This window comes from Harpia harpyja, chromosome 13 (assembly GCF_026419915.1).
Source record: "Harpia harpyja isolate bHarHar1 chromosome 13, bHarHar1 primary haplotype, whole genome shotgun sequence".
Taxonomy (NCBI): domain Eukaryota; kingdom Metazoa; phylum Chordata; class Aves; order Accipitriformes; family Accipitridae; genus Harpia; species Harpia harpyja.
Genome location: NC_068952.1, coordinates 24,411,135 through 24,428,193, shown reverse-complemented (window position 1 = coordinate 24,428,193; position 17,059 = coordinate 24,411,135). Strand labels below are relative to the sequence as shown.

At 56.8% G+C, this 17,059-nt stretch overlaps 1 protein-coding gene across 1 annotated transcript; it reads left to right on the top strand.

The window, feature by feature from the left end:
• The first annotated feature begins 686 nt into the window (after positions 1-686).
• Positions 687-16,152, top strand: LOC128150423 (heat shock protein HSP 90-beta-like). Its single transcript, XM_052806592.1, is given in 22 exon segments — positions 687-701; positions 703-716; positions 1,227-1,308; positions 1,576-1,748; positions 1,977-2,116; positions 2,325-2,459; positions 2,627-2,724; positions 3,071-3,161; positions 3,325-3,416; positions 3,557-3,665; positions 5,044-5,129; positions 10,158-10,304; positions 10,499-10,705; positions 10,989-11,148; positions 11,354-11,487; positions 11,983-12,297; positions 12,736-12,901; positions 13,097-13,287; positions 13,565-13,712; positions 13,994-14,262; positions 14,672-15,005; positions 15,563-16,152. Coding segments are annotated over 22 exon segments (3,216 nt in total). The 3' UTR covers positions 15,673-16,152.
• The last annotated feature ends 907 nt before the right edge of the window (positions 16,153-17,059 follow it).

Genomic DNA, 17,059 nt, shown 5'->3' with positions numbered 1-17,059 from the left:
TGGCAGGGGCTGGGTAGGTGGTGATGGAGGCGGGGAAGAGCAGTGGGCACTGGGGACGGAACAGCAGTGCCAGGGATGCCCTTGGCTTTCCAAGGTGACCCAGGAAAGGTCTGTGACAGCCCCAGGGAAGCGGGAATTGGAAATGGGGGGTTTGCATGGTTCTGGCTGGAGAGACTGCTGAATTAAATGGGTCTTTTGTGCCGCCGTGCCTGGGTGTTGGAGGGAGGTGGGGCGGGCAGGGGGGATGTGTGCATATGCTTTGCTCACAGCCCCAGGATTGGGGGCAGAGAGCTGCAGGCTCACAAATCCTTTAAGAGCCTGCTGCGGAGCAGCCGGGCAGTTGGCACCAAGCAGCCTGGGCATCTCAGGAAAGCGGTTTCCCTTTCGGAGGGAAGGCTTGGTGTCCCCCAGCCAGCAGAATAAGGCTGTGTGTCACAGCCCCTCGGCTTAAGGACTCTGAGCTGCAGGTTTCCAAAGCTGCTGCACTGCGCTCTCACCAGTTGCCGGCTCTGTTTGGCTCCCAGTACTGTGGAGCACTTGCCCAGCAGCACGGCCAGGGGCTTAAAATCAGCACTGCCCCTGCCTGGCCTGCATCCCTCACTCCTCCATAAAATCCTCTGTTTGCTTTCCAGACGGAGAGCAGCCACGAGACTTGCTGGGACCTGTGCTGACTCTTGCCGCACAAGATGACAGCAAGAGACGGGGCCCCAAGATAGGTAATGCCAGGCTCTGGTGTAGGTGTTGGGGCACATCCAGGATACCAGGAGGTGAGGGAGGACAGGGGGACCCAGCATCTGGGGGACTCCCTCTCCTGCATGGTCACTGGGCTACCGAGCTGTCCCTTCCCTGAAATGCTGTCTCTGTCATCTTTTCCATAGCAAACAGGCTGTAAACAGTCCCTGGCACTGGGACACGCCTGGGGAGCATGACTCCCTCCCAGCTCTGGTGATGGCCACTTTGCACCTGGGTGCCACATGCTGAGGAGCAGCCAGCCTGCCCCTGCCTTCGTACCCTCCTGGGGAGGGCCTCCCATGGCCCCTCTGCAGTGCCACATCTCCTCTGGCAGCCCAGGCTAGCAGGGGCTGTGGGGCAGGGACAGGGCAATAAATTTCATCCACCCTCCTCCTCCTGGTGCCTTCCACTGCGGAGACAGGGACAGTCAGAAGCAATGCCTGTCCCCTGCCCTGCCCAGAGTCCCGCTCTAAACCGCTGTGTCCCCTCCACAGGTACAAGGCTGTCTGGCTGATCTTCTTCATCCTTGGTCTGGGAACACTGCTGCCATGGAATTTCTTCATGACTGCCAGGGAGGTGAGGGCTTCCCTCCTGCTGCTGCCCATTACACTAATCATCCCCTGTCACATCTAGGGACCGTGGTGTAGGTGTGGCAGCACAGCACAGCATAGAGCCCCCTCATTTGCACACAGGAGGTAGAAGCGTGGAAGACCTGGGTGGGATGAGTGGCGCTGAGGCGGCAGGAGGGCTGGACATGGGGTTGGAGGGGGGACAAGAGTGGCCTGAGTGTGCTGGGGGGAGGCCTTGCAGCACCTCGGCCCCACCATGCCATTTCTCTCGCAGTATTTCATCAGCCGCCTCGCGGACCCGGAGGAGATGAGCAGCTTCTGGAACCAGACCAGTGAGGCTGCCTTGTCCCCCTCCTACCTGCAGTCCATGTTTGATAACTTCATGACTCTCTGCGCCATGGTGCCCCTCCTCATCTTCACCTGCCTCAACTCCTTCATCCACCAGCGGTGAGCCTTGCCCCCTCCTTGCCCCTACCAGCCCCCGTAGGGCCACCCAGCCCTGGCCCGTCCTCCTGCCCCAGCAATGAGTCAAGCTGCAGCCTGTTCAGTCAAGTCAAAGGCAAAAACATTGGTCTCCTGTGCTGTGGTTTGGCTGGGATGCCCATGGCAGAGCTTGGCCTCAGCCTAGCAGGCTTTTGGGGCGTGGGTTTTCCTCACTGAGACCCTCTCTTACAGGATTCCCCAGCAGATCCGCATCTTGGGAAGCCTGGTGGCCATTGGGCTGGTGTTTTTAGTCACTGCCATCATGGTGAAGGTCGCCATGAAGCCTCTTCCCTTCTTCGTCTTTACCATGATCAGCATCATCCTCATCAACTGTGAGTGAGGCAGCGGAGGGAAGGAAAGGGGCACAGCCCCATGGCTTGGGCTGATGTCTCTGGGAGAAAAGCATGAACCTCACTGTGGGAGAGCCAAGGAGGAGGGGGAATTGCCTTGCCTCGCAGGGCGGGAGCCTTGGCTCCCTGCAGAGGTGCAGTCCATCGTTGCCTTTGGTTTCTCATTTCTGCTCATCTTTCCCATTCGCAGCCTTCGGCGCCATCCTCCAAAGCAGCCTGTTTGGGCTGGCAGGGCTCCTGCCTGCCAGCTACACAGCTCCCGTCATGAGTGGGCAGGGCTTGGCGGGCACCTTTGCCGCTTTGGCAATGATCTTCAGTATTGCCAGTGAGTAATCCCTGCCTTGCAGGTGACAGGGCCTTCCCAGAGCACTGCTGTCAGCAGGATCTGCTGGGGTCATGCTGTAGGGTGGGAGATGGCAGCGGGGCCTCGCTTCTCTCAGCCCTCATCATCTCCTTCCTTTTTCCCCGTCTCCTCCCTTCCTGTGCTCCCAGTTGGCGCCCAGCAACCTGAGAGCTTCATCGGTTACTTCACCACGGCCTGTGTGGCGATCATGCTGGCAATCTTCTCCTACATCCTTCTGCCTCGCATGGTGAGCCTTTTTGTCCTGGTGGGGAAGGGTGTGGGGACATGGGACCTTTGCACATCACAGCAGAAGGACTGTGGCTCACTAGCACCCCAGCCTTGGCTCCTACCAGTCTCCACCTCCTGGATCAGGGCAAGCTCTCCCCTGTCCCGAGGGAGCTCTCTGGGATATTTCCCACCTCAGATACTCCAGTATCCTTGGGGTACTGTGGAAATGAGTCCCTGGGTGAGCAGGAAAGCATCAGTATCAGACATACTTTGCCCATATTGCCCATATCTGCTATTACCACACAGCCCCTGGTAGCCTTCTTTCCTCATGCATGAATGAGTTCTCCATGGCTGTCTCTCTGCAGGATTTCTTCCGATACTACTCCATGAAGGACAAGACAGAGTACCGTGTGTACAATGCAGAGCTGGAGACCAAGAGAGACCTGATTAAGAAAGGTGAGGGGCTGAGAGGAGGAAGAGGAAGGAAAAAGAGGAAGGGCTGAGAGGAGGAAGAGGAAGGAAAAAGAGGAAGAGCTGAGAGGAAGAATGGGACAGCAGGACTAAATTCGATCTCAGCTTTCTGGGGTCTGCTATGCCCTACTTGTGTCTTTCCTTGCAGACGAGCCCAATGGGATGGAGCAGAATAACTCAAAGATCATCCCTATCCACAACCCTGATGAGAAGCCCTCAGTCATTGCTATTTTTAAGAAGGTCTGTGAGTTGCCAGCAACCCCTGCCCTGCCCCTCACATCAGGGGATGGGCACAGAGGAGAGCATGGGGAGAGGAGACCAGCCTTGCACTGGTCTCTTGCCCTGTGTTTAGTACCAGCCTCTTTCTTTCATCTGCCTAGCTCTGGGTCATGGCTGTGTCTGTCTGCTTGGTCTTCACTGTCACCATCGGCGTCTTTCCTTCCATCACAGCTAAGGTGTCCACTGTCCTCGGAGAAGGAAACAGATGGGGTAAGTGTGGCCAGAGATGGGGTGCAGTAGGAGGAAACTGCGAACAAGGTAAATGGGAGAACAGAAAGTGGGGCTTGAAGTAGTAGGTATGTGTGGTGGGTTGACCCTGGCTGGACGCCAGGTGCCCACCAAAGCTGCTGTATCACTCCCTTCCTCAGCTGGACAGGGGAGAGAAAATATAATGAAAGGCTCGTGAGTCAAGATAAGTACAGGGAGAGATCACTCACCAATTACCGTCACGGGCAAAACAGACTCGACTTGGGGAAAATGAATTTAATTTATTGCCAATCAAATCAGAGTAGGATAATGAGAAATAAAAACTAAATCTTAAAACACTTTCCCCCCACCCCTCCCTTCCTCCTGGCTCAACTCCACTCCTGATTTTCTCGACCTCCTCCCTCCAGCCGCACAGGAGGACTGGGAATGGGGGTTGCTGTCACGGTCAGTTCATCACACATTGTCTCTGCCGCTCCTTCCTCCTCAGGGGGAGGACTCCTCACTCTTCCCCTGCTCCAGCATGGGGTCCCTCCCACAGGAGACAGTCCTCCACGAATTTCTCCAACGTGAGTTCTTCCCACGGGCTGCAGTTCTTCACGAACTGCTCCAACATGGGTCCCTTCCACAGGGTGCAGTCCTTCAGGAACAGACTGCTCCAGCATGGGTCCCCTGTGGGGTAACAAGTCCTGCCAGCAAACCTGCTCCAGTGTGGGCTTTCCGCAGGGTCACAGCCTCCTTCGGGCACCCACCTGCTCCAGTGTGGGGTCCTCCACGGGCTGCAGGTGGATACCTGCTCCACCGTGGATCTCCATGGGCTGCAGGGGGACAGCCTGCCTCACCATGGTCTTCACCACGGGCTGCAGGGGAATCTCTGCTCCGGCGCCTGGAGCACCTCCTCCCCCTCCTTCTTCACTGACCCTGGGGTCTGCAGGGTTGTTTCTCTTACATGTTCTCCCTCCTCTCTCCGGCTGCTGTTTCTGTGCCCGCTGCAACTTTTTTCCTTTCTTAAATATGTTATCACAGAGGCACTACCACTATCGCTGATGGGCTCGGCCTTGGCCAGCGGCGGGTCTGTCTTATTGCTGGCTGGCATTGGCTCTGTCGGACATAGGGGCAGCTTCTAGCAGCTTCTCACAGAAGCCACCCCTGTAGGTCCCCCACTACCAAAACCTTGCCACACAAATCCAATACAGCACACCTGAGGGGAAGAGGAAACCACTGTGCATGATGGTTTGGATGCAGACACTGGCCTGGCTGGGAGACCATTCCAGCCCTTAGTGGGAAACCAGGAGGACCTAGATCTGAAGGACAGTCTCCGTGCAATTGGTGGGAGGCCCTGGGGCACCCTGGGCTTGTCAGTGACCTTCTCCCCCTTCTGCAGGTCTCTACTTCATCCCTGTCTCCTGCTTCCTGCTCTTTAATATCTTTGACTGGACGGGACGGAGTCTCACTGCCCTCTTCACGTGGGTAAGCATGGGGCAGGGAGCAAACGCCCAGGCAGTCTCCATCCCCAGGCCCCTTGGCGACGGCTACAATTGGGGCTGCCATCCATGGCTTGGAGCAGGAAGGAGGTGCAGAGATGATTCCTGCCTTGGCTTTAAGTCCTAAGCAGAGATTTATGGGTCAGAGCCGAGAACCACAATGTTGTCCTGTCCTCCTCCCACCCCTCTTTCAGCACAGCTTGGATGAAGCTGCCTCCTCCGTTTCAGCCTCTTTGTAAACAAACCTTCACTCCAGCTATGCAAACAGCGAGACAGGATGGCGGCAGAGAAAAAGGGTGAAAGACAGGGCAGCCCAAAATAAAACCTCTGGCCTTGGCACAGGACACAGCTGCTTTAAAGAGCCTTGTCCTGGGAGCAGGGCAGAGCAATGCCATGTGGGTCCCAGAGCTGTCCCCTGCCATGTCTCCTTGCTCTCATCTCCCCTGCTCAGAGCTGCTGGGGCTGAGTGATGGGAGCTGTGATGGGGGTGGGCGAGGAAGGGGCCTGTCCTGTCTGTCTCTTCCTGCTCCTTCACCCACCCCCCAAGTGCCATCTTCCCCTGTATTGTTCAGGCTGTTTGTCTAGAGAAGCTCCTCAGCACCACATGCTGTGGGGTCTGTCCAGGCCTGGCTTCCCCACAGCCTGGAGCTGCTTCTCCCCTGGCCATCACTGCTGGCTGCCCTTGGCCTTGGCCATGAGCCTCATTGCCTGGTGTCCAGGCCGCAGCCTCTGTGGTGGGACGACCCAGCAGTAGATGTTTCCAAAACAAGGCTGTGTGGAAAATCTGACTGCGTGCGGTTTCGGCCTCATTTCCCCGGTTGGGGCCCTGCTCGCTCCTTTTCTCCTCCTCAAGCAGGAGAGGCTGCTGCTCTTGCCAGTTTGCCCACAGACATGGCAGCTGGCCTAACCTCAGCTTCCCCCTGTGCTCATGAAGTGTCCCGTGGCTACGGCAGCCCAGCAGCTCCCAAGGCAGCTGTGTGTCTCTCCTGACCCCAGACCAGTGAGCCCTGTCATCTGTGACCCTGGCACCTCATTGAGGGGACCCTAGATGGAGCCAGGCACATCTTGTACCGGGGGCTGCCTCGGTCCTAGCTGCAGGGACAACACAGGGGGACAATGCCTCCTTCTTTGGCCCAGCCTCACGTCAGGGACTCTGTTAGGATCCGAGGAGACCGTAACTTCGTCTGTGCCTTTCCCAGCACTGTCCAAAACAGCCCCAGCATAATCCCTTTCCCAGATTGCTGGATGTTGCCCCCACTTGGCTGGCAGAAGGTGTAGGAGGCTGAAGAGCTGGTTAAAGCCCAGTTTGCAGGCCCTGAGGTGCCAGAGGGGATTTACCTCAGCCAGCCTTGTCCTGCATGGTGGTTCGCTGCAGGAGATTGCGTGAGTGTGCACAAGGCTCTCCTGCCTGCCTGTTGTTCCCAGCAAGGGTTTAGCAGTTGCTCAAAAGCTCAGCTCGGTATTTTGGCTCTAGCGCTGCTGCTCTCCAAGTCAGCTGGGATAGGACTTTCAGACCTAGTAGGACCTCCTTACTAGAGCAGGTGGTGATGCTGAGATTTGTTGCAGCAGAGGAAGTCTCTCAGCAACTTTGCCATCTCTGTGGCTTCTCTGCAGCCCTGGCGCAGCAAGGACAGCCTCTGTATAGCCCCTGCCAGCATGCCGTGGGATGGGGAATGGCCACTCCTCACTGCTCAGTGACCTGTGTTTTTCTCCCAGCCCGGGAAGGACAGCTGCCTCCTGCCAGTGATGGTGGCCCTCCGTGTCATATTTATCCCACTTTTCATGCTGTGCAACGTGCACCCCCGTGACTACCTGCCTGTCATATTCTCTCATGACGCCTGGTTCATCATCTTTATGATCTTCTTCTCCATCTCCAATGGTTACCTGGCCAGCCTTTGCATGTGCTTCGGGCCCAAGTGAGTAAGAGCTGGGGACAGAGGAAGGGTTGGTTACAACCCCAGATGCCAGCCCCAGCATGACTCTTGGAGTCTGGCTCTGCCCAGCTCTGTCATCTTGGAGAAGGGGATGCAGGCACACCACCTCAGGGAAGACAACCCCAGTGTCCTGTCTCCCAGCCTTGTGCCTCCATATCCTAGAGATGAGGAAGCTATTGTTTGGGCTCTCCATTTCCCCCACCTGCCACGCTGGGGAAGGGGCTGGACACAGCGGGGATCTGGAGGGGAGCAAAGTGTGGCACAGCACCCACAGCAGGGTGAGCAGCCCTGCCTGGCACAGGAGCACAGGCAGCATGAGGAGCCCAGCTGGGGCTCAGCCAGGCGGGTGGCAGTGCATGGGGGCAGGAGTCAGGGAGGGGTGTCCATGGTGCCAGGAGCTTCAGGGCAGCCTGCCTGATGCACTTTTTCTCTCTTTACGAGCCTGTAATGTGGAGGCAGGCTCTTGGAGCCAAGGTGGATTTGCTCTTGCTGTTCCTCTGCTGCAGAGGAGCACAGCTTCTGGCTCCTCTGTGGCCTCCTCCCAGCTCTCTGCTGAACTCACAGCAGGGCATGGGGCACGCATCCCCAAGGATGGGTCTGACACCTGTTTCTCCCCTAGGAAAGTGCTTGCCCAAGAAGCAGAGACAGCTGGAGCCATCATGGCCTTTTTCCTGTCGCTGGGCTTGGCCCTAGGAGCTGCTGTCTCCTTTCTGTTCCGAATTCTCATCTAGCAGAGGCACCTGGAGGGTGCAGGAACACCGAGAGATGGCTCCACATCCTCCTCCAAGGCCCTGGACACCTTGGCGCCATGGGGAGATGAACACCTCACGCCTGCCCCTGCCAAATTGCACTGCCACGGCAGACATTAGACCCAGGGACAGTTCCACTCCTGCAGGGTTGGCCTGGCTCCTGCCATGCTCGGATGTGTGATGCCTTCAGGCCTACGTGCCTTCTCCTTCCCCATGCTGTGTGTGTGTAAGACCCCCGGGATCTCACAGAGGTCCAGCTGCCTCCCACACTGTACAATTTCCCCAGCTCAAGGCCAAAAGCCATTCTCAGCCTCCTCCTCTCTGACAGAGTTGAAGGCTGGTATCCAGTGTTATTCCCTCTCTTGCCCTTGTCCCAAAGATGCCTAGGGACGTGCTCTCCTCTCCTTTCCTTCCAGGGGGCCTCAACACTTCTTCTGCGGGTGAGACTTGCAAACAGGGAGGAGAGCCCCAGCCAGCCTCACCGTACCCACTCTCTGCTAGGCGCACATCTCCCTGCCCAGCAGTATCCCGGGGACATAGACATCTGTGTCCTCCCCACGTAGAGAGCCAACACCATGGCTAGGCTGAGGGAGGAGGAGGTCTCCACGCCCTACCTTCTCCCCCTCTTCTTGCCTTTGTTCCCTACTTTTTTTTTGTGTGTGTGTGATTCTGCCATTGTTTTCTTTCTGCCTCCTGGTTGTGTGACCGGAGGTTCCCATTGTGGACTGGGAGAAGCAGCAACTCCCTTCCCACCCAGGCTGCCTTCCCTGCCCACCTGTGCTGCAGGGGGAGGCCTGACCTCTCCCTTTGCTTTCCCATCGCTTGTCTGTGTAAATGTGTCTGTACAGTTGCCATTTTCTATAAAAAGACAGAAACGTCCCTTTCGGTATGCGTGTGTCTCCATCACCACAAGGGAGAGGGCTGCGGAGGGGCAAGGGCTGAAGGGAGTGGGCACTGGCACTTCAGTAGCCAGCATCAGGCAGTGAAGCCGTGTGTGCATCCCCCGCAGAGACAGGCCCAGCGCCTCTCCGCTACGGGGACACGGCCAGCATGGGAAGGGGGTACGCCAAGGGACCACCAGCACCTCTGATAAGGAAGGGATGCACCTGCGTATTTTGGGGTGCAGTGACCTGCAGCACATGCACCTGGGAGCTTTCCTTGTGCCTGGGAACGGCCGGAGTGCCACCTCCTGCTCCTGGGCGGGAACTACACCACCCTGCCCGCGGGCCTCCGCCCCACACACCACCCCTCTGCCCCACATCATTCACAGCCATCACCCCGCCCCCCGGCACCCACAGCCAAAAGATGTGGAGCCCCGGTCCCTTCATCCCAGCCCCGGCTTCTTTGCCGGTCAGGCCTGCGTGCCCACAGCCTCAGCAGGGAGGACACGGCATGAGGTTTATCGTATTGCCCTTAGACGCTAAAAATACAGCGTCCCCAAACCCAGGTTTCCAATAAGGAAAACGAGCCTGCGTTGCTCTCAGGCTCTGACACGATCCCTACAGCCCGCCCCCGCCTCCAGAGCCGCTCGCCTCCATCTTGTCCCTTCCGCATCCGCAGGGCCCCTGGTTACACAAGGCCCCCAGCTTCAGAACGGCAGAGCTACACAGCTCTCGGGGGAACCGCAACATGGAGCTAAGACAGCAGGCAGCCTCTGAGGCTATGCGGATCCCCGGTTCCCTGCCGGGGCCCGGAGCCTGCGGCCAGGGGAAACCGCGGAGGCACGGCCCTGACCGCTCTGGAAGTTGCTTTGCACTGCTGCCGCCCCCCCGTGCCCCTCCGCTTGCCGGTCGCGGGAAATAGTCCCCTACGGCGACTCCCCGTCGCCCCTCGCCGCGGCTCTCCGAGCGCCGCGGCGAGGGGCGACGGGGAATCGCGACGGGGAGCGGGCCCGGTAACGGCATGGGGCTGAGAGATGTGCGCCTGCCTCCACCATAGCCGCCGCCATTAAACGGCAACGGTGATGGCGCCCATAGGGAGTCCTGCCGCATCGCCCAGGCCGGGGAAGCAGCAGCGAGAACGTCCCCTAGAGGCTGCAGCCAGGGTGGAGAGGGCGACTGCGCTAGGCAAGGCCCGTAGGGAGGCGTGCTCATGAGGGAGGTGGGAGCCGGAATACTGTAGCGGGGACCAGCGCCGTTTTAAGGCGGAAGGAGACGGTGAGCGGTGAGGCGCTGCCCCCCCCCCCCCCCCCCCCCCCGCCTATAAAAACCGGCCATGGAGAGGGCATAGCTCTTTCGCTGGTCGCTCACGCCTGGCACGGTGAGGATCCTACGCTGGGCCCGGTGCCCCCGCTGCCCGCCCCCGTGCTAACGGCCTGTGCTTGCCTTGCAGATGCCTGAGGAGGTGCAGCACGAGGAGGAGGATGTGGAGACCTTCGCCTTCCAGGCGGAGATCGCCCAGCTCATGTCACTCATCATCAACACCTTCTATTCCAACAAGGAGATCTTCCTGCGGGAGCTCATCTCCAACGCCTCCGACGTGAGCCCAGGCCCTGCTCGCCCCTGCGGGGGCGGTCTCCTTCCTCTGCTGGGGGGCTCAGGGGGAGGCTGATGTCCCGCCGGGGGTGCCCAGGGAGACACCGGTGCCTGGGGTGGTGGCCTGCGAGGCTTGTGCTGGGGGAGGGAGGTGGCTGTTGAGAGGGAGGCCGTGGCGAGCATCATCCTCTCCCTTAGGCGCTGGATAAGATCCGCTACGAGAGCCTGACTGATCCCTCAAAGCTAGACAGCGGTAAGGACCTCAAGATTGACATAGTCCCCAACCCCCGGGACCGCACGCTCACCCTGGTGGACACTGGCATCGGGATGACAAAAGCAGACCTCATCAACAGCCTAGGCACTATTGCTAAATCTGGTACCAAAGCCTTTATGGAAGCCCTGCAGGTGGGTTGCCTTTGGCTGCATGGGTTCCCCAGGGCCTGGGCCCCAGGCTTTCACTGGGGTATAGCTCCAGCCCTGCTCCCTTTTTTGCTGTGGTAGGTGTTGGCCTACCTGAATGTGCTTCCCTGCCTTACCAGCAGCAGGGAGGAGCTGAGGGTAGGGCTGGCTGCCTGTTGGCACTTGCCTCTTTTTGCCTGCATGCTGACCCAGTTCCTTGCTGCTGTGAATCAGTTGCAGACATCTCCTGTCTTTTCAGTGGTCTGTCAGTCTTTCTCTGCCTTCACAGGCTGGCGCAGACATTTCCATGATCGGGCAGTTTGGTGTGGGTTTCTATTCTGCCTATCTAGTGGCTGAGAAGGTGGTTGTCATTACCAAACACAATGATGATGAGCAGTATGCTTGGGAGTCGTCAGCTGGGGGCTCCTTCACTGTCCGAACTAACCATGGTACGTGTTGTACAAAACCCCAAGTGTATTTCTCTGCTAGAAGCACCCCTTTTGCTGGTGCTCCCTAGAGCTGTGCTGTGTTGTCAGGTACGCTTGTTAATGTAAGGTATTGAGTAGTGTTTAGGCTCGAGGAGCTGGTCCCACTTGCTTTCTGCCCTTTAACGCTATGCTCTGGGATGCTAATGTTTCTCTCCCCACATTGTAGGTGAGCCCATTGGACGGGGCACCAAAGTGATCCTGTATTTGAAGGAGGACCAGACAGAGTACTTGGAGGAGCGGCGTGTCAAAGAGGTGGTGAAGAAGCACTCCCAGTTCATTGGCTACCCCATCACACTCTATGTATGTAAGGGAAGGACTGTGGGGACCCACTGAAAAGCTGGAGGCAGGGGTGGGTGTTATTGGGAGCAGGAGCCCAGAAAAGAGCAGAGTACAGTCTTTTCTGTTCCCTTTTGTAGCTCCTGGCTGCTCGGTATTGAGCAGTGGTGCTCCTAGCTTTTGTGGCCAGAGGTGACTTGAGGCTAGGGGCTCATTGGAGGTGAAAGGTGGTGGGTATCCAGCCATGCTTTTGGTCTTCGATCTGTGCAGCTGGAGGTCATCTAAACCAGCCACGGAGGGAGGAGGGTTTTCTGCCCCTTGTCTCATCTTCAGACACAGGTTTTGGTTCCATGAGCTGTGGAGTGACTCTTGAGGGCTGGTTTCAGGAGAAGCCCTGGTTCTAGATGTTGCATTTGTTGGGCCTTGGAGGACACCCATTTCTTTGATCTGGAGCAAAAGGATTCCTGGTAACAGTTGCTTGGGGCTGAACCTGACTCTTGCTTCTCTCTTTCTCTACAGCTGGAGAAGGAGCGTGAGAAAGAGATCAGTGATGATGAGACAGAGGAGGAAAAAGACGAGAAGGAAGAGGAAGAGTCAACGTCCAAAGATGAGGAGAAACCCAAAATCAAGGATGTGGGCTCCGATGATGAGGAGGAGGGAGACAAAGGCAAGAAGAAAAAGACCAAGAAAATCAAGGAGAAATATATTGACCAGGAGGAGCTGAACAAGACTAAGCCTATTTGGACCTGCAACCCTGATGACATCACCCAGGAGGAGTATGGCGAGTTCTACAAAAGCCTCACCAATGACTGGGAGGACCACCTGGCTGTCAAGGTGGGTGCTGGGCCACCCTGGCTTGCAGAGAGAGACAGAGGGCACCTTTCTAGCCCATACGTAGAGGCACCATGTGGTTGTGCCTCAGTGGGACTGAATGCTTCAGGGCCACTTGGTGGTGCCTCAGCTTGCACTGCAACTCCTGTGCAAGTGGAAAGGTTGGCAGTGCCAGCCTAGAAGCAGAACAGGAGGGTGTTGGGCCTCAGAGAAGCATGACTTTTCCATCCAGGCCTGCTGGATGCCAGAGACCCCTGGCATGTGGGGGGCAGTGGGGCTGAGGAGGGGGAAATGCAGGCTGCTTGGATGCTAGAGACCCTGCTGTGCCCCCTACCAGCCCCAGTGCTGAGGAACAGCAGTTCAGCATGCCCACAGTGGCTTCTGGGGGAAGGGGTAGAAGGGAAGCACCCCGGCAGCTGTTTTTCCTTCCTGGCTCTGCAGCACTTTTCTGTGGAAGGGCAGCTGGAGTTCAGGGCCCTGCTCTTCATCCCACGCCGTGCCCCTTTTGACCTCTTTGAGAACAAGAAGAAGAAGAATAACATTAAGCTGTACGTGAGACGTGTCTTCATCATGGATGGCTGTGACGAGCTCATCCCTGAGTACCTAAGTAAGAGCCCCACCGCCTTAGCTTCTCAGTGCAGAGCTGGGACCCTCACAGCCTGTGGTACTGCTCCCAGTACAAAGCAGCTGGATGAGGCACTAGCTGGTGTGGGTGCACAGCCGTCAGTGTCTTAGCGCTTTTCCTCCTGTCATGAAGCTCAGAGCTTTTAGCCTGACTCCTGTTTTCATTTCCGCTACTCAGACTTCATCCGGGGTGTTGTGGACCCAGAGGACCTGCCTCTGAACATCTCTCGTGAGATGCTCCAGCAGAGCAAGATCCTCAAGGTGATCCGCAAAAACATTGTGAAGAAATGTTTGGAGCTCTTCTCTGAGCTGGCAGAGGACAAAGAGAACTACAAGAAATTTTATGAGGCCTTTTCCAAGAATCTGAAGGTGAGCTGGGTACCGTGCACCTGGAGAAGGGAGGGGCCCATGACCTGTCTGCCTGAGGAGCAATTTGTCCCTGTGCCATGTCTTCTCTGCATGGGTGTTAGGGTAGAGGGAGTCTTGCGAGCACCCCAGAGAGCCTTTGTGAGCAGCTGGCCCCTCTGGCTGCCCTAGGCCCAACAATCAAATGATCAGGGGGTGGGCAGAGATGGCTGTGCCTCAGGGGTGGCCAAGTGCATGCAAGTCCTATCCTGGAGGCTTCATGCATCTTTTCTGCCCCCAGCTGGGCATCCATGAGGACTCAACCAACCGAAAGCGCCTTTCAGAGCTGCTGCGTTACCACACATCCCAGTCTGGCGATGAGTTGACTTCGCTTTCAGAGTATGTGTCCCGTATGAAGGAGAGCCAGAAGAGTATCTACTACATCACAGGTGAGCCAGAGCTCCTCTGTGCCCTAGCAAGGTGGAGGCAGGTTACCTGCTGACCAGCCCTAACTTAAAGCAAATTTTTCCAGGAAGGTCCTGCTGCCTTCAGCAGGCCCTCCCTGCTGAATCACAGCCCATCCCTGGGGGCTGGGGAAAGACCACCAGGCCTAGAGCCCCAGCTGCAGCCAGTTTTATGCTAGGGGTTCCAAGTGACTATTGCTGTTTGTCCTGCTGTAATCAGCTCTTACGTCTTGGTGACATCTCGTTTTTACTCCCCACAAACACAGGGGAGAGTAAGGAGCAGGTTGCCAACTCAGCTTTTGTGGAGCGTGTGCGGAAGCGTGGCTTTGAGGTGGTATACATGACGGAGCCCATTGACGAGTACTGTGTGCAGCAGCTCAAGGAGTTTGTTGGCAAGACCCTGGTATCGGTCACCAAAGAGGGGCTGGAGCTGCCTGAGGATGAGGAGGAGAAAAAGAAGATGGAGGAGAGCAAGGCCAAGTTTGAGACCCTCTGCAAACTCATGAAGGAGATCCTGGACAAGAAGGTGGAGAAGGTGAGGGGGGCTGGGTGCTCTGTGATGCAGGCAAGGGCCCCAGCTCAATCAATGCAAGCCTCTCATCTCCCTCATCTCCTGCAGAGGAGCTGCTAAAGGAGACTGGAGGTCCCAGCATGCACCATCTTGCTCTAAGCAGCCAGGCTGCAGGTGAGGGGCACTGACCCAAACACATGCATTGATGGGAAATGGTAAGTGTGGGAAACATGCAGTGGGTGCTGAAGATGCTGGCTGAGCTGTGCAGACTAGTCTGTGTAGCAGTCCTGGAGCTGCTTGGAGATCTCTGCTTGCTCTGGGGTGTCCCCAGGTGAATGTGGGGCAAAGACCTGGGGTATCGTGTGCTGTGGCTGGGCCCAGTCTAGGGCATATGGGGTTACCTTGCACAGCTAACCCTCGGCTACATTGGCAGGTAACAATCTCAAACCGGTTGGTCTCATCTCCCTGCTGCATAGTCACCAGCACCTATGGTTGGACAGCCAACATGGAGCGCATCATGAAGGCTCAGGCACTGCGGGACAACTCTACCATGGGCTATATGATGGCCAAGAAGCACCTGGAGATCAACCCGGACCACCCAATTGTGGAAACACTCCGCCAGAAGGCTGATGCTGACAAGAATGACAAAGCTGTCAAAGATCTGGTGGTGCTACTCTTTGAGACTGCTCTGCTGTCCTCTGGTTTCTCCCTGGAAGATCCCCAGACCCACTCCAACCGCATCTACAGGATGATCAAACTGGGGCTTGGTAGGTAGCTGTCCATGCAGTTTCTCAGGCCTGGAGCAGGTCCTGAAAGCAGGTTAGCTGGTCAGGCTAGCATGTAACTGTCTTGGGGCAGGGGGAGGCCAGTACGTGAGCCATGCTGGTGTGATGTGCAGAACTGGCTGTGTACATAAGGTGGCTAGGGGCAAGTGGAAACCTGGAACAAGGTACTTTGGGAAGGCTCAGGGCTCTGAGTGGACTGTCCTGTCTTCCACAAGGCCAGAAGCAACCACCACCAGGCTGCTCAGATGACAAGCCGAGGGTTTTTATTTCTTAAAGAGTGAATGTCAAAAGTCTGTAATGGGAGATGTGACCAATCTGGTGAAACAACTTGTGCTTGCACCCAACTCTTTTTCTCTAAATTGGCTATTTAGCTAAAAATGTAAATCAGGAGGTGCTGTGGCTTGGCATAACTACTGGATGCTAATAGCTCTGTCCCTCAGGCTGTGGGCAGGAGCCAGCCTTTGCTCTGGGAGAGGCTGTACCTCTGGGATCAGGTATCAATTGGAGGCTTCATCTCTTCCTTTCCTCCCCTCTCCCAGGCATTGATGAAGATGAGGTGATGGCAGAGGAGCCCAGTGCAGCTATCCCTGATGAGATCCCCCCTCTGGAGGGAGATGAAGATGCATCCCGCATGGAAGAGGTAGATTAAAGGAGGAGGAAGCCTCTTCCCTCACTTGCCAGACCTCTGCACCATGTCATGTCTGCTTAGAACAGGGTCTGCTCCCACCAGCTGCTACTGACTCCTTGGTGATGTCTATTGGTTTTGATTTGTTTGTTTGGGGTTGTTTTTGGCAGGGTGCAGGAGGGCATGATTCCCTGTCTGCCAGTAGTGAATGATTCAGGCAGCCTGAGGCATGTTTGTGTCTTTCTGCTTGTGTAGGAACCAGGTGATGGGGAGTGGAGGTCAGGAGTCATCAGGCTTCCCCTCTCCCCCCATGGGGTCTCCCATGTTCCCAGTAGGCATCAAACACTGCCCTTGTTCCATTGGGGTGGGAGAGCCCTTCCTCTGAGCTGCTGCCTCCCTAAACCCCCAGGGTAGGATATTGTATTTTGGTTGGCTTGGTTGTTTTTTGTTTGATTATTCTTCTGTTGTTTTGTTCAACTGGAATTAAAGTATTGAAGAATGTGATTTACATGGTGGGGTCCTTTGTGTTTCATGCCTACTATATGGAGGAAGGGGTCTCAGCCTGTGCCTGAGGGTATCAGGCTGCTGATCTCTCCCCTGCCCTGACTGGTTTTCAGAGCCCTGCTTTAGGTGATCTCTACCCCTTCCCTGCCCATGCACCATGAAGTGGGTAGGAGAAACACATGGCCTGCTGTGCAGGTGGGGTCATCTCCAGCAGGCAGTAGTTCTCAATGTAGGGTGCTGCATGCCCCACAGCCTGGGAACAAACCTTTCCAATCTGCATGTGTCAGCTGGGCAAGCTGTGCCAAGACCTGAGCCTGCACTGCTGCTGGCTGGTCTGATCTGGGTGTCCCTGGGGGCAGGAGCCATCTGCCTGTTCCCTTGCAGTGCAGAGCGCAGGGGGTGGAGTGATAGCTCTGGACTGTACTCAAGCTGCCTCTCCAGCTCTTAGGCCAAAAGGCTCTGCTCTTGACTCCTTTCTTCCCACCTCCAGCCTGCCCTTTTCTGGGCTTTTGCAGCCCTGGTGGGGTTTGGCAGTATATGGCCACCCCCTGGCTTTTGCCTGGATCCCAGATGATGGAGAAGCCTGGGGCATTACCTCTGATTCATCTGCCCCTTACACTGAGCTCACACCCTGTGAGGGGAGTTTGTCACCCTTGGCTACAATGGCACTGGGGTTTGTCAGGGAAAAGTGACACCAACATCAAGTTCTCTTGCTGACTGCTTGCCAGCAACCACGGGCACAAAATGGGAGTGGGCTTTAGCCAGGATCCATCTTCAAAAGGGAAGGAGGAGGCAGAGCCTGCTGGAGTCCCTTGCTGCACCTGGGGGCACTGTGCTGCCAGTGTGGCAGCTGTTTGGGTGCAGACTGCTAGGGCAGTGCTGGAGTTGAGCTAGCAAATGCCTTCAG